The sequence below is a fragment of the Aptenodytes patagonicus genome, chromosome 1 (assembly GCF_965638725.1).
Source record: "Aptenodytes patagonicus chromosome 1, bAptPat1.pri.cur, whole genome shotgun sequence".
Lineage (NCBI taxonomy): Eukaryota > Metazoa > Chordata > Aves > Sphenisciformes > Spheniscidae > Aptenodytes > Aptenodytes patagonicus.
The window spans coordinates 123,860,028-123,875,531 of NC_134949.1; the positions used below are offsets into that span (position 1 = coordinate 123,860,028).

Here is a 15,504-nt window from a genome sequence, read left to right on the forward strand (position 1 = left end):
AAAACAGGCAGTGAGGCAGGGGCACCGCCTCCTGCTGTGCCATCACATCCCACCCCTCCTCCTCTGTCTGCTTTCCCCCCCTCACAAATTCCATGAGTAGCACAGTGCTGGGGAAGGGGGGAAAAGAGGTGTGAGAAAGTGGTGTTAGGGCAGATGAGATTTAAACTAGCTTTGCTGCCGAGAAATGTTTGTGGAGCCATGGTTTCCGTTTCACTTGTGGTAGCAATGCTGCAAGCTCTTTCAAATCCTGTAAATAGAAAGTTTCGTTTAAAGCATTTTGTACTTCCCTTCTGTGAAAGTCATACCTTCTTAGATTTGAAGAACTTGCACTAGCAAAATACATATTTGTGACGCTCAGCTCTGTTAATATGGAAGTGATGTGGTAGCAGGGCAACAATAATTTTTTTTCAACTAAATCTCCTGCACCTGTGGAGTCAAATTCTAGATTTCACAGAACAATCTGGCACGCAGGGAGTTGGGCTTCAGGTTTTTTTGCCTGCATTTTTTTAGCGTCTCAAATTTTGATTAGCTGAAGTTGTGATAGTATTCATAGAATCATTAAGGTTGGAAAAGACCTCTAAGATCATCGAGTCCAACCGTCAACCCAACACCACCATGTCCACTAAACCATGTTCCCAAGCGCCTCATCTACACGTCTTTTAAATACCTCCAGGGATGGGGACTCAACCACTTCCCTGGGCAGCCTGTTCCAATGTTTAACCACTCTTTCAGCAAAGAAATTTTTCCTCATGTCCAATCTAAACCTCCCCTGGTGCAACTTGAGGCCATTTCCTCTCGTCCTATCGCTAGTTACTTGGGAGAAGAGACCGACACCCACCTCGCTACAACCTCCTTTCAGGTAGTTGTAGAGAGCGATGAGGTCTCCCCTCAGCCTCCTTGTCTCCAGCCTAAACAACCCCAGTTCCCTCAGCCGCTCCTCATAAGACTTGTTCTCCAGACCACTCACCAGCTTCATTGCCCTTCTCTGGACACGCTCCAACACCTCAACATCCTTCTTGTAGTGAGTGGCCCAAAACTGAACACAGTATTCGAGGTGCGGCCTCACCAGTGCCGAGTACAGGGGCACGATCACTTCCCTACTCCTGCTGGCCACACTATTTCTGATACAGGCCAGGATGCCATTGGCCTTCTTGGCCCCCTGGGCACACTGCCGGCTCATATTCAGCCGGCTGTCAACCAGCACCCCCAGGTCCTTTTCCGACAGGCAGCTTTCCAGCCACTCTTCCCCAAGCCTGTAGCGTTGCATGGGGTTGTTGTGGCCAAAGTGCAGGACCCGGCACTTGGCCTTGTTGAACCTCATACAATTGGCCTCGGCCCATCGATCCAGCCTGTCCATATCCCTCTGTAGAGCCTTCCTACCCTCAAGCAGATCCACACTCCCGCCTGACTTGGTCTCGTCTGCAAACTTACTGAGGGTGCACTCAATCCCCTCATCCAGATCATTGATAAAGATATTGAACAAGACCGGCCCCAGAACTGAGCCCTGGGGAACACCGCTCGTGACCGGCCGCCAACTGGATGTAACTCCATTCACCACAACTCTCTGGGCCCGGCCGTCCAGCCAGTTTTTTACCCAGCGCGGAGTACACCTGTCTAAGTCGTGAGCTGCCAGCTTTTCTAGGAGAATGCTGTGGGAGACGGTGTCAAAGGCCTTACTGAAGTCCAGGTAGACCACATCCACAGCCTTTCCCTCATCCACTAGGCGGGTCACCTGGTCACAGAAGGAGATCAGGTTGGTCAAGCAGGACCTGCCTCTCACGAATCTGTGCTGGCTGGGCCTGATCCCCTGGTTGTCCCGCACATGCCTTGTGAGCGCCCTCAAGATGAACCGCTCCATAATCTTCCCCGGCACTGAGGTCAGGCTGACAGGCCTGTAGTTCCCCGGACCCTCCTTCCAGCCCTTCTTGTAGATGGGCATCACATTGGCAAGCCTCCAGTCGTCCGGGACCTCCCCCATTAACCAGGACTGCTGACAAATGATGGAGAGCATCTTGGTGAGCTCCACCACCAGCTCCCTCACCACTCTTGGGTGGATCCCATTCGGCCCTATAGACTTGTGAGCGTCCAGGTGGCATGGCAGGTCGTTCCTCTCGGATTATGGGGGGTTTATCCTGCTTGCCGTCCCTGTCTTCCAGCTCGGGGGGCTGAGTACCCTGAGGATAACTGGTCTGCCTGTTAAAGACTGAGGCAAAGAAGGCATTAAGTACCTCAGCCTTTTCCTCATCTCCAGTGACAATGTTCCCCCCTGCATCCAATAAAGGATGGAGATTCTCCTTGGCTCTCTTCTTGTCATTAATATATTTGTAAAAACATTTTTTGTTGTCTTTAACGACAGCGGCCAGATTGCGTTCTAGCTGGGCTTTTGCCTTTCTCATTTCCTCTCTGCATGACCTAACGAGATCCCTGTACTCTTCTTGAGTTGCCTGCCCCTTCTTCCACAAGTGGTAAACTCTCCTTTTTTTCCTGAGTCCCAGCAAGAGCTCCCCATTCAGCCAGGCCGGGCTGGTATTTCAAATCTGATTTCCCAATTAAAAAGCCTGCAGGTTCGCAGCAGGTAAGATGTTGTTGCAGCCATGTATATTAGCGATGCGCCCTTGTCTGCATTGCAGACAATAACCTAGCCTCCTGAGAGCCAGTCAGAAGCAATGTTTGTGTGGCTGGGAGAAAGTACATATTGCAACAGCTGCTTGGGAGACAGGAAATGAGAGTAGAAACTTGTCTTGGTTTTGTTTTCTATTCTCGCATTTGAGCCACTCATCTCCACCTGAATTTCTCCCTGTATATTACTGTCATCTATAACGGCTGGGAAATTGTGTGTTGTTTTCCAGGCTTTGATGCATCATCTATAAAGAAGATAGTGTTTTAGGAGACTTAGGTTTTAGTGTAATTTAATAAAGTAAATTATTAAAAACTATGGCTTCTTGCTTCTGTGCAAAAGTTGACTAATATTCAGTGACTTAGCTGAAAAACTTCTATCTGTGCCAGCACAAAATTTCTGCAATTGCGTTATATACCTAACTGCGGAGCTGAAAAATGGCTGCAATTTTAGAACTCCGTTAGTTTAGCATGTGACTCTTCAGGGTCATAGGCCCATGGCTAGGGAACTACATTAAGCTGCCATATTCACCAAATAAACATATGTGCAAGCGTAGCACCATAATAAAGTTGGGGACAGCTATTCCATATAGCTGGCAGTGTTGCAAGACTAACATTCGGCAGATTGATTATGTATGTATTCCTGCTAGACAAGGCTCTGTTGTGTGCTACATATGGATTTAACTAACTTTGGAAGAGTTACTATCTGACATCTTCACTGGAATTAAACACTTTAAAATATGTTCACACTTAAACTGTTTAATTTTTGCTTTTTAGTATCCCACCCTTGTTTGCTTTCTTTCTCTTCAGATAATGCTTATGATCCAGATGTGAGTGCTAAACAGATATGGATAGACAAAACAGTGATAAACGACAATATATGCTTGACATTCACTGATAATGGAAATGGTATGAACTCAGAGAAGCTACACAAAATGCTAAGGTGGATAACCTCTTTTGCAATTTTTTTCGTGTAGAAATTCCAGATTCTAGTTCTGTTATTGCTCAGCTTATTCCTTTTTCTCATATGTAATCAACTAATTTTGTTCATAAACTTAACATTTCTGAAGGTGATTATCCAAGTGAGACTCTACAATAGACAGAAGCTAGTTAAACTTTCACACAACTTTGTCAGTGTATTTTTATCTCATAATTTCCTTTTATCCTTTCTGTCAACCTTCCCATTTAGAGATTTTAGTATAAATCTCTGGGTTTAAATTTGAGCAAGCTTGAATTCAAACTGTTATTTTTCTTTTTCTGTTAGGTACCATAATTAATAGCTTGCTTGCTAAATTCTGTGTTCCATATACAGTTACCTGGTTTACTTTAAATGTGATGTGTAGTTACTAATGGAAAATTTGTAGATCACACATTTTCAAGCAAGTAGGGGGGGGAAGCTTTAGGGGTTTTTCTTAGTATTTATTGTGAAGCTACAGGATAACTATTAGAATCCTGTAAGAATGCTTATTGCGTAATTCCAGACAGGTGATATTTCTTTTCCATACTTAAAGATGAAAGTAAATTTCCCTGAATTCTTGCAGTGTGATTTTAGCAATGTTATACAGGTAACTTTCAGGATTTTCTTGACTGTACATTGTTTAATTGTACAGTAGTCTCTCGTCTCTAAAACAAGAGATTAACTCGTGTTTAAGTCTAATTTGGTAAGTCTTGCATGCATCTTTTGGGTTTTCAAGTTTTACAGGGCTTTTTACACTCTTCTAATGTTTCCATATGTTTCAGCTTCGGCTTCAGTGAGAAATCTGTGATGAATGGCCGTGTTCCAGTGGGACTGTATGGAAATGGGTTTAAATCGGGGTCCATGCGCCTGGGAAAAGATGCAATAGTCTTCACCAAGAATGGAGAAACCATGAGTGTGGGCCTGTTGTCTCAGACTTTCCTTGAAGTCACAAAAGCAGAACATGTCATGGTTCCTATAGTGACGTTCAACAACAAACATATCCTTTCAACAATTTCTGAATGAAAACTTGTGGGTACATGCAAAATTTGGATGATAATATCAATAAAGGAAATCTCATTGTCTAGTCTTATGGATACCCTAAGTAAATTGTAAGATGCAAGGAAGGCTATAATTTGTTAAGGCCTTTAAATTTGTAGGAGCTCTGAGATGTAGAATGAGAACCTGTGAAGTGAGTACAGGATGCTGTTGCAGAAGTTTCCTCATCTTCTGAAAGCTTACTTCATCCAAAGTTAGTCTCCTTAACATAATGCTTACGACAGATAAATGATCCAACAGAATCAAAAAACAGCCTGAAGGCCATCTTAACACATTCTTTATTTTCTACTGAGGAGAAATTACTGGCAGAGCTAGATGCTATAATAGGGAAAAAAGGAACAAGAATTATCATTTGGAATCTTAGAAGGTAAGATGAAGTCCAGTCTCTTATATATCTCATTTAGTTTATATTATCTTTCAGTGCATGCAAACATACAAGGGGTTTTTTGTAGAATAATTCCAAAAGACTGTGGGCAGTTTGAGTCTGGTTTCCCAGTTACACCTAACTCGCATGATTGAAGGGCTGTAATGTTGCATAAGAACTGTTGCTAATATCTCAAGTAACATAGCAGAAGGAAGGAGAATGTAAAGGACTTCATGTTTTCCTTTGATAAGATACTGTTGCTTTTGCCAGAAGGAAAATTTAAATAGATAAATTATAAATCTGATATTTCAGACCTATGAAATTATGAATGCAAAAATTCAAACAAAAAAATATTTGTATGTACAGGCAAGTATTAATGGCTTTTTAAGTTTGGAGTCAGCAGTGTTCTTCTGTAGGGATCTAGACCTTTCTAAACTTCTCAACTGTTACCATAAAATAAATAGAAATCCAAGTACATAAATACAGTTGTGTGTATTTGTCTTATTTGTCTACTTGCCCCTGGGATTGTGGACGGCAGTATAGATTTCCAGCCTCTTCTAGCTTTGACTTGCTTGTTGCTTTTTTTTTTTTAAACAGCTGTTGCTGTAGCAGTGGCAGATGGGTGTCATCACTTCCCATCTCCTTTCCCTTTCCTTCACATCTTTGTTGCTGCCTTATTAGCAGGGAACCTGTCTGATGGTCTGTCCAGACCATCTATTATTTATAATATGTTGCAATCAAATCTACTTTAAAAAAAAACAGAGCTGTTTCAGTATTAAAAGACTTTATTTCTGGAATATTTGTGCCAACTATGATGTATCTCAATGTTGTGCAAAGGTACTGCCAGCATACTGCAGTGTATATCTCTGCAACTAATTACAGTGTATACATCTGGTGAGTAGTGCAATAAGAAATTGTGATAACTCTTGAGTTGGAAAGCTGTGGTGAGTGTCACTTTTGCAGCACTAAAAATCTTAGGAAGGCAATTTGCAGTGTTCAGAAATTTTGCATTTAGAAGGAATGTGTGTCTTGGTCCATCCAGAATTTAAAGCTGATACTGACTGCTTTTATTTTTGAAGTGTGACCTTTTTAGAATTAAGTTAGAATTCATGAATGTCTCGCTATCACTTCTCTTGTATCCCTTGGATATCAGAAAGGAACTGGTGAACTTTTTTTATGTGAATTTTAGCAAATCTGTGAAGAAAACCACCGTGGTTCAAAGGAATTCCCTTTCTCTTGCATCTTTGTGATACCCGCTGGGTGTACCACAGTATCTTATTTCATGTTGGCTTTTTCTTTTCATAATTAGTATTTTTTTAATCTTATTTCTTAGAGATAAAAATGAAAAAACAGAATTTGACTTTGACAAGGATAAATACGATATCAGAATTCCAGAAGACTTAGATGAAACAGGCAAAAAAGGATATAAAAAACAAGAGAGACTGGACCAGATTGTTCCAGAAAGTGACTACTCACTGCGAGTACGTATAACATTTTTTAAAATTTATTTGTTTGTTTATTTTTGGAAGCTGGAGGGTATATGTTTTTGTTTTAATATAATGTACTATACTACAGAAGCGTTTGGGGGGGAGGACGAATGTCAGAATTTAAATGTTAGGGCAATATGTCAACATTAATTTTGAAAATTGAAGGTGAAATGTATTTGTGGACTTGTGTAAACATTTGCTGTTTAGAAGAGAATTACTGGGTTTTATGTAGTCTTGCAAATAACATTTTTGCTGTTTAAACGTAGCCAAAGGAGCAAGAAGGAAATGCAGTCAGTAGCTTCAGAAATTAAATAGGGATGTGTGTGGTTGTCAGCAGGGTAAACATTCCATTGTAGTGGAGGTATACATGCATATAGTACTGACGCTATGCTCATGTGAATCTTTTAAAACAGATTGGTTTTGGTTGGCAAAGTGTCATTTCTAGGTTTCAAAAAGAGGTACAGGAATTGGGAAGCAGCTCCATTGTTTGAATACATGCATGCAGATAGGGACAAGGCTTTTCTGTAGGCTAATTGATACAACCCTTGTCTCCACTATTGATTCATAAGTTTTGAAGGCTTCTTTTTGTAAGAAAATGCATCTGCAATTACTAGGTGTTCTGGGCACTTCTTGTGGATAATATTCAGAAGTATTATTCCAGTTGAACTAAAACCTTCAATTATTCTAAGACTTTCTGAAGTCCTATATCCACTTCAATTATTAGAAGCTGTAAATATAATGATAAAAGAAATGCAAATTAAAATTCAGATCTACATGTTTATAAGAAGATTGCATAGCTATTATCAAGCTATGATAATATGCAGTCATTTGGAATAAAGTTAACACACTTGCTTTTGTTTGTAATTTTAAAGTTTGTAGTAGAATTTTTAAGCTCTGAATAGGGGATAAGAAAAGAGAGGCTTGTGTGTTTGAGAGCTTTTTTAGTGGTAAAACTTCATCTTCAGACACCTGACTAACTTGTCATATTCATAAAAGTTGTCCTTCAATTGGTATTCATTTAATTTGTGATATATGTATGCTTATTATGCACACTTGCATTTCCTATTTTTCTGGATTCAAGTTGAAAAAAACCGCATTTCATACAATTAATTAAAACTTGAGTTCGTCTTCCTAAACCTAATGCCTTGTAAAATATCCATATCTTGAGGTTTTGGGGTTTTTTAATGACAGGAGTTACTGTATGTTTTGTAGGCTTATTGCAGTATCTTGTATCTGAAGCCAACAATGCAGATCATTCTGCGAGGACAAAAAGTGAAAACACAGCTGGTTTCCAAAAGCCTTGCCTTCATCGAACACGATATATATAGGCCAAAATTTTTGAATGTATCCTTTGCTAATATTTACATCATTGCATGCTGAATTTAATGATGTGATGTTTTATGTAAGCTGTCTGCATTTTGCTGGGTATGTTGCAGTTATACTCGTGATTTTTTTTTTTTTTTTTTTTAATAAAGACATACTGAAGGAATTACCTCAATATAAAAAAAAGTAAGTTCCAGGACCCAGTTTAGAATGAACACTCAGAGTAACTGTATTTTTGTGTTACATGAGATTAACCAGATTTTTCCTTAATATCTGGTAAAAGGCTAAAACAGTGAGAATTACTTTTGGATTTAACTGCAGAAACAAAGATCATTATGGAATAATGATGTACCATAAAAACAGACTCATCAAAGCTTATGAAAGAGTTGGTTGTCAGTTAAAGGTAAGAAATTAAAGATCAAAAATATTTTAGCATCTTTAGAAACAATTTTCATTCAAACACTGATTTTAAAAAAGAATACGGATGGAAACTAGGATGTTGATGTATCCTTTATAAAACCACCTTTTTTAGTTTGTGTAGCAGTTAAAAATTGTATTAAATTGTATACAGTTGTTTTAATGTTTGTTTTTGAAACTAAGCTTGATACACAAAATATGGGTCTAAGCATTCCTTTCAGGACAAAAAGAGGGGTTGAACAGAGGATTTTTTATTTAGGGGGTTTGTGTCGAGAGTTTCTTTTTGCAGAGGAGTTGTAAGCCAGAAAATTGTTTTTACCTAGTGTATATATAGTTTATAATTACCTCTGACAAACTCTTGCAGTATTAGCATAGAATATATGTTGTTTTTCCTGATGTATCTTAATTTCTTATAGGCAAACAACATGGGTGTTGGTGTAGTTGGGATTATTGAATGCAACTTCCTAAAACCAACTCATAACAAACAAGATTTTGACTACACAAATGAATACAGGTAAATGTATATTAAGTAGACTTTCTGTTGAATAGTGTTGTTCACTGTGAAATACTTGACAATAAAGGCTTCTTCTTTTCTAAGTAGTAAGAATAAAAGCTTATGTTCCGTCATTAAACTGCATGACTGTTCTGAACAGTAGGGGTGGGATGTTTGCATCTACACTGGTCATACTGCATTCATTGTGCAGTCAGTAAGTCTAGAGTATCATACACATCATTTTAAAGCAAGTGCCCTAAAAGTGGTTGGTTGCAATTCTGCTCCTCACTGATTGTAAAATGAGCACGAATAACTCACTGAGATGTGGATATTTGTATGGCGTGTGACTAAAATTGCGATACATGAATCCACACTATTAACTTTTTTCATAACAGTTTTTGTTTGGTGGTTTTTTTGGAAAAGCTTTGCTGGATATTTTTGAGCCCTTCTTTTCAATTTCTTTCCGAAGAGTGGACTTGAATGCCCTCAAATTCTCTGCTACCTGATAGAGCATTTAAAATACCTGACATCCTGAAGGCAGCAGTGATTTGGGACATTGCTTTGTTTCAGTTTTTATTTCTAACTCAGGGTTGCCACTTTTTCACATATCTGCATCCATCCTAGCAGTCAGTATCTAGTGTGATATTTCCTGTAGTTAAACTGTGAACCAGATGGGGAATCTAGCCTGATGTAAAATTTTCAGAGATGAAAATTGTTTTTAAGCCAGGTGAATTTCCTAGTCTGTTTACCCTGCTCTGCTGCGAATCAGTTGTGCTGGCACTGGGGAAGGAGGCATGTGGGGGAGGAAAGGCTAGAGGGGATGAGTTACCTAAGCAGTTTTCAGGCTGAGGTGTTTAAAAACTGTCCAGGGAAAATTTCCTGAATATAAACCTTGAGAATTGTTCCACTCTGTATTACTTTATTTCCTTTCATCATGACAAGGCTGTTTTCTGTGCTGCTTCATATTAAGGGATATTAGGAGCGGCCACCTCCTCCAGCAGCTCTGTCCCAGGACTCCCTTGAGCCCAGCCGGGGGACCCAGGGTTTCTGCCCAGGCTGAGGGCCATGACTGCCACTTTCCTGTTTGCAGGTTCAACCAGTAGCAAAGCTGAGTGCGTGTCCCAGAGAGACACACACAGAGGACACTGACATGGCTGGTTACACAGACTGCCACAGACAAGGTTCACCTACATATAGGACTCAGATAAAGCATAGACAGCCAAGTCTGTCCTTCCTCCTAGCGAAGGCACACAGATGACACTCTGGGTTCACAAGCACATGTACACTTGTGGATCCCCTGAGTACCGGCACGGCCCCTCTGTCCTCCCGGTACCCCTGCCTGGATCCTAGGCCATCTTCACAGGTCCCCTACGTGCTGGCTAGTGCAGTTTGATGTTTGCTAGCAAACATGTGCACTCACACACTCATACCACAGGCACTCCATATTCGCAAGTTCCCCTGCGTATACTAGCACAAATCCTTGCCTGCCTGATACCCCTGCCTGGACCTGGGGCCTCCTGTTCACTGCTGAGTCCAGTTTGGAGTTTGCCAGCAAATACACATGCACACCAAGACACCGGGACTGGGGAAGATGCAGACACTTGTCCCCCTGCCAGCACCAGACACATGGGCTGTGACCCACAGTCCTGCTCCAGCTGCCAGTGCTGAGTCCCTCGCTCATGCTGGTCCATCCCAGGAGCTGGTTTTTGGGGGACACACCATTCCTGCCTCAGTGGGTGGCAGCTGAGACCCCCACTTGCTCCAGTAGCTGACACCACACACCTGGTCTTGACTCCAGGAGCTGGCACCAAATCCACTCACACACAGATGCACAGCTCTCACCAGCAGCAGGCACTCAGTCCTTGCCATACACATACACATGGGATAGAGAATGAGATTATGTAGAGAGTTAAAATATTAAATAAGAAGATACAAGAAGATAGGACAGACTGCAGTGATCAGGCACAGGGCTCAGCCAGACATCTGTACTGACCGAACCTGTTTTACATGCAACCAGCTACTTTTATACTCTTTCCTATCTACCCCCCTGCTTTGTTCCGCCCTGCTCCCTCTTCCCCGTGCACATTGCCTTATCAGTTGGCATAGTTCCACTGACCCCCTCCAAACATCCTGCACCCTCATGTTTGCATCCTTATCAGTTGCAAAATCCCAGTTTGCCTGCAGTTTCTTGATAGCCTGTCAATTAGTGTGACTGACCAGGTTTATTTCTGGTTATTGTCTTTGTTAATGCTAATTGGTTAGGTTTTATGACTCTCTGTGTTTGTCTCCTTCCCTTTCCTTACCCTCCCAACTGAAAAAATAAACATTCTCACACTGTACATATCCTTACCAGTTAGTGTGACTGATGAGGTTTGTTTTTACCACTACTTCCCTTGTCGATCGGGTTTGTCTCTGTATGTTCTTGTTTATGGCTCCTTTGACCATGTGCCCTTAAAGGAGGAGGCACGTTCCTTCTATGTGCCCTAACACTTGCTTTCAATGTGGACTTAGAAATTTAGGGTATTGACTTGCAAACATAGGTGGTGTAAACTTTGGCAGGAAAAGTCATTACCTTTTTCAAGCCGCATGTTTTGCCCTTCAGCCAGTTGTGGTTCAGCTTCCACTGGCAACCTGAACTGTCCACAAGGCCTTTACTGAATTACTGATTTATACGCAGCTCTGCATATAAAGATAACCCAGAAACCACACCAGAGTGCTGTAATAAACAGAGCTGTTAATTGCAGCAATTGAGGGGCTATAGCATGGTCATTCCTGCTGTTGAAACAGCAGCCCTCTGGAGGAGGAGCAGCAAGCCTGATAGCTGCTACAGCCACTACGGTTCAATCCGCCTGTATCTTCGGATGGTACCCACAGTTTGTGCTGCTCTTTGCAGTGATATTGCCAGCTTTAAGCAGTTCCTGTGTTTCTGCCACCATTGTGCTAGCACAGCCGTTAACGAGAACACATGGTAAAGCAGATCAGGGAACTGGTCAAATTGGAAAATAGCTCTTGTGTTAGTTTTTTCAATACAGATGTTCCCTGAGCCATTTCCTGTGCGATGGCACTAACAGTTCCCTTGGCAGAGGGGGAGGAATTAGGAACGCTGTAGGATAGTCATTTGTGTTGACCAAGGTTTGCACTGTATTCCCACAGGCTGGCACAGTGAGCGTTGAATGCTTTTTACTTGTTTCTTTTTAAAAACACTTGTAATGTCATAGAGATACTACACTTGAAAGATCTTTTATAAAGGCTTTTTTGCAAAGACTGATACAGGTTTTCAAAAGGTAACTTTCCAGCCCAAAACAGAAACATAAAACTGATGCTGTGATTTCATGATCAGCGTAAGCTGACCTGCTCTTCTTCCCCCTCCAGAAGAGAGACGTGATCCCATCCATGCATTGCTGCTCATTTCTGCCCTTGTGGTACTTCCTTTTTTTGGCACAGAAATTCATGACTTGGGTTCAGAGGTGATCTAGATCAAAACACTCTAGGTCAGACTAGTTCACTGCACAAACGTTTGTGTTAGTTCAAGGGACGGGGTGGTGTAGGTGTTGGAATAAGCCAGGCAGGGAGGGACTGACTTTCAGGCTCTGGTTACCCAGCCACTTCACTCTGACATAAATTTAGCATGCTGACAAGAGGCAGTCTTACCTCTACCTCACCTGTGGGGCTTGTTCGTCTTCTGCACCACTCCCTCCTGTGTGTGCCAGCTCTAGTAGTCGTTGAGCTGCACCATGAGCCCTGTTCAGGAAACTAATCCAGCTAAAAATTAACCTAGGCTAAGACTGGCCTGCTCCTTTTTTAGCAGCATGTAGACTTTATACTATATTAAAGTGATCATATGTTTGCAATCTCCATGTAGTATTGTTGCACGACAGCTTAGAGTAGTCATGAACCTGCAGTTAATGGATGTACAGAAACATCAGCCAAATACATAGCTAGGTACTGGATTGACAGAGGTGGTTTTGTACTTGTTTCTTCTATGAGGTTGAACTGGTGAGCTAGCTTCAGGGTTTGCACTGTACATTCACAGCGCTTCTGAATTGAGCACTCTTGATTTCAGTCTCTTGTCTGTGCTCCAACTCGTATTTCCAGTAATTTCTTTGCTGACAAACATGTCTTCACATGATTCTAATTTCTAGGGTTTTCTAAATGCAAAAAGCTTACTGTTGTGCAAACAGAAATATTAGAGTGGTTCATATGTTTATTCTTTCACTGTAGTTTATAAAGGTTCTTTCTGTGGTAGGATTTGATTATTTAAGGTGGTCTTTTAAAAACTTTTCTTTTTAGACTTACAATAGCAGCATTAGGAGAAAAGCTTAATGATTACTGGAATGAAATGAAAACAAAGAAAAACGAAGAATATCCGTTAGCTTTGCCAGTTGAAGAGATACAGTGAGTATCACTTCTAAATAGAAGGATTTTACATACTCTTATTACTGTTTTACACTCAGTCATGAAACTGAACTTTTCATGTGAAAGTTCTGATATTTTTTCCATTACAGAAAACAGCCTGATCAGACATGGGTACAATGTGATGCATGTCTGAAATGGCGGAAGCTGCCAGATGGAATAGAGCACTTGCCAGAAAAGTGGTACTGCTCACTGAACCCTGACCCACAATTCCGGTAAAATTAGATTTCGATGAATATCTAAATACTGCTTTCAGTTCTTATTTTATCACCTGTTATAAGCATGGATGTTAAGCTCTTTGTTGCGTTGTTGGTTTCCCCCCCCCCCCCTCCTTGACTCAGGAATTGTAATGTGCCAGAAGAACCAGAAGATGATGACTTAATACATCCTACATATGAGAAAACTTACAAGAAAAAGTGAGTACTAGAGACTTTCTTACAAGTGTCTCAACACTAGAAAAGGAATGTAAAAACTAAATGCCCTTTTCTGTCACCTATGGTATAATTGCAACTCTTCTGGGAATATATCCAGCCAGAAAATAGTGCCCTGAAATCAAGACTTGATCGAGGCAGTGAATAGATAAATAGCACTATTCTTTTCTCTGTTATTAGCATGTTGGCATTACATTCAAATTTCTCTCTTTGACTTAATACCTGTTTGCCCTCCTAAATCAAAATTAGGAAAGTCATAACGACAGGGGTCTCTCTCATGTAATAACTACTAAGGAGAGCAATGCAGCAATTGGTGTTCAAGTACAGCTCTCAGAGGGGCATTGTCTCATAGTAGTAAGTGGCATGAGGATAGTTTAGGATGTGAGAGAAGCAAGCTATTAGGGCTGTTAGGAGATCTTGTCTAGTTAACTTATTTTCAAGGTCCATGTTGAAGCAGCTGAATACCTCAATACATTTATTTAAGAATAAGAAGATTCTTAGCTAAGTTGTATGGAAAAAACTTATTTGGCTAATTTTAACTAATGCTGGCTAGCATTCTAGAAGTGGGAGTTTGGGGTTTTTTCGATTTTTTAAAAATAAATCTTAATCTGAGAGAGAACTTTTTTGAAGTTAAGCTAACTTTAAGCTATACTAGCTTCTAAGTTTATGCAGAAAATTTTCATTCAGTAAACCAGAATATGTTCATTAGAACTTTATTCTGTCTAGCTGAGATAAGGAGTATTGTGTTTGCTTTTAGATTCTGAGGTTGGTTTGGTTTTATAATGAGTTAACATTTCGAATCTAAGCTCTTTTTTTGTGGTTGTTTTTTTTTTTTTCCTTGCTGCTGTGCAGAGACAAGGAAAAACTGAAGAAGCGACTGGAGTACGGCCACCAGGTAACTTTTGAAGTTGATAGGAAACTGACTTTGGTAGCAGAGTTGTTCTTGCTGGCAACAGTACTATGCAGTTTGATTGAATAGGCCAGGCTTTGAGTTAGAGTTTGCTTCAGCTAGTGGCCAACTGACTGGTTCAACATCCTGTTTTGTTTTGATGGCTGTACAGGTTATACTCACTATTAGTAAATGAAAAATCCCCCGTCTTTGCTGTCCAATGATGGAAAATACACCATTGCTTTCTCTGTAGTACTTCAGAAAGAGTTTGAGAGGGACAAAACCCTCTCACAAAATAGTGCTAGAAGAGATGTCAGTCACTCACACCTGTTTTTATGGCATGCCATCTAATTATTGAAAGTGGATTTGTTGTAGAGAGATGTGATGAGGATATGAAAGTAAAGATGCCCTTAAAATTGGGGTGGGGATGGACAGACTTGTAGTAGCTGTACTTCTGCAAGGAGGCACTCAAATTCACATTAAATGCAGATTCAAGTCAACATGGTTGAATGATGAGAATGTGTAGATTGTAACTCAGAATCAAATTTCCTAAGTGTGATTTAGCACGTTACTTTGAAAGCAACTTAAGCTAACCTAAGATCACTCCATTTCTGGAGAAGAGACTTTGCATATGCTGTTTTAACCTACATACTTCACTGTATTATTTTTCTGCCATTACTTTTACCCAAGTACAAAAGTAATTTCTAAAAGTAAAGTATTACTCATTTTAGACAAACTGAATTAATTATGAGCAGCTTTAACAGAGATGGCTGTCCCATACTTTGTGTATGATGTTCAGACTTCAGACAGATACAGCTTGGGAAAAGCTCTTGCCTGAGATTCTACATGGTGCTTTAAAATACCTGTATCTAGAGAAAGGCTTGTAACATCAGAAAGCTGCTTTCTGACAGCAATAAATCTGTGCATGGAGAGGAGTGTGCAGCTGGTGTACAGCATTCAAAGTCCTCTGAGAAATCTGCCAGAAGTCTGTAATTATGATATAGAGCTTGCTGCTTTCTAATATGTTGTATGTCTTAAACCAACATGAAGGAAATAC

The 15,504-nt window shown here is 40.5% G+C and overlaps 1 protein-coding gene across 1 annotated transcript in view; it reads left to right on the plus strand.

The window, feature by feature from the left end:
• Positions 1 to 15,504, plus strand: part of MORC3 (MORC family CW-type zinc finger 3) — a 31,438-nt gene that overhangs the window by 7,648 nt on the left and 8,286 nt on the right. The window contains exons 3-13 of the mRNA XM_076353788.1: positions 3,427 to 3,559; positions 4,357 to 4,571; positions 4,850 to 4,997; positions 6,328 to 6,475; positions 7,694 to 7,825; positions 8,088 to 8,207; positions 8,638 to 8,735; positions 13,005 to 13,109; positions 13,220 to 13,342; positions 13,469 to 13,543; positions 14,411 to 14,453. Coding sequence (XP_076209903.1) covers positions 3,427 to 3,559; positions 4,357 to 4,571; positions 4,850 to 4,997; positions 6,328 to 6,475; positions 7,694 to 7,825; positions 8,088 to 8,207; positions 8,638 to 8,735; positions 13,005 to 13,109; positions 13,220 to 13,342; positions 13,469 to 13,543; positions 14,411 to 14,453 — 1,340 coding nt within the window. The remainder of the gene's footprint in view (positions 1 to 3,426; positions 3,560 to 4,356; positions 4,572 to 4,849; positions 4,998 to 6,327; positions 6,476 to 7,693; positions 7,826 to 8,087; positions 8,208 to 8,637; positions 8,736 to 13,004; positions 13,110 to 13,219; positions 13,343 to 13,468; positions 13,544 to 14,410; positions 14,454 to 15,504) is intronic.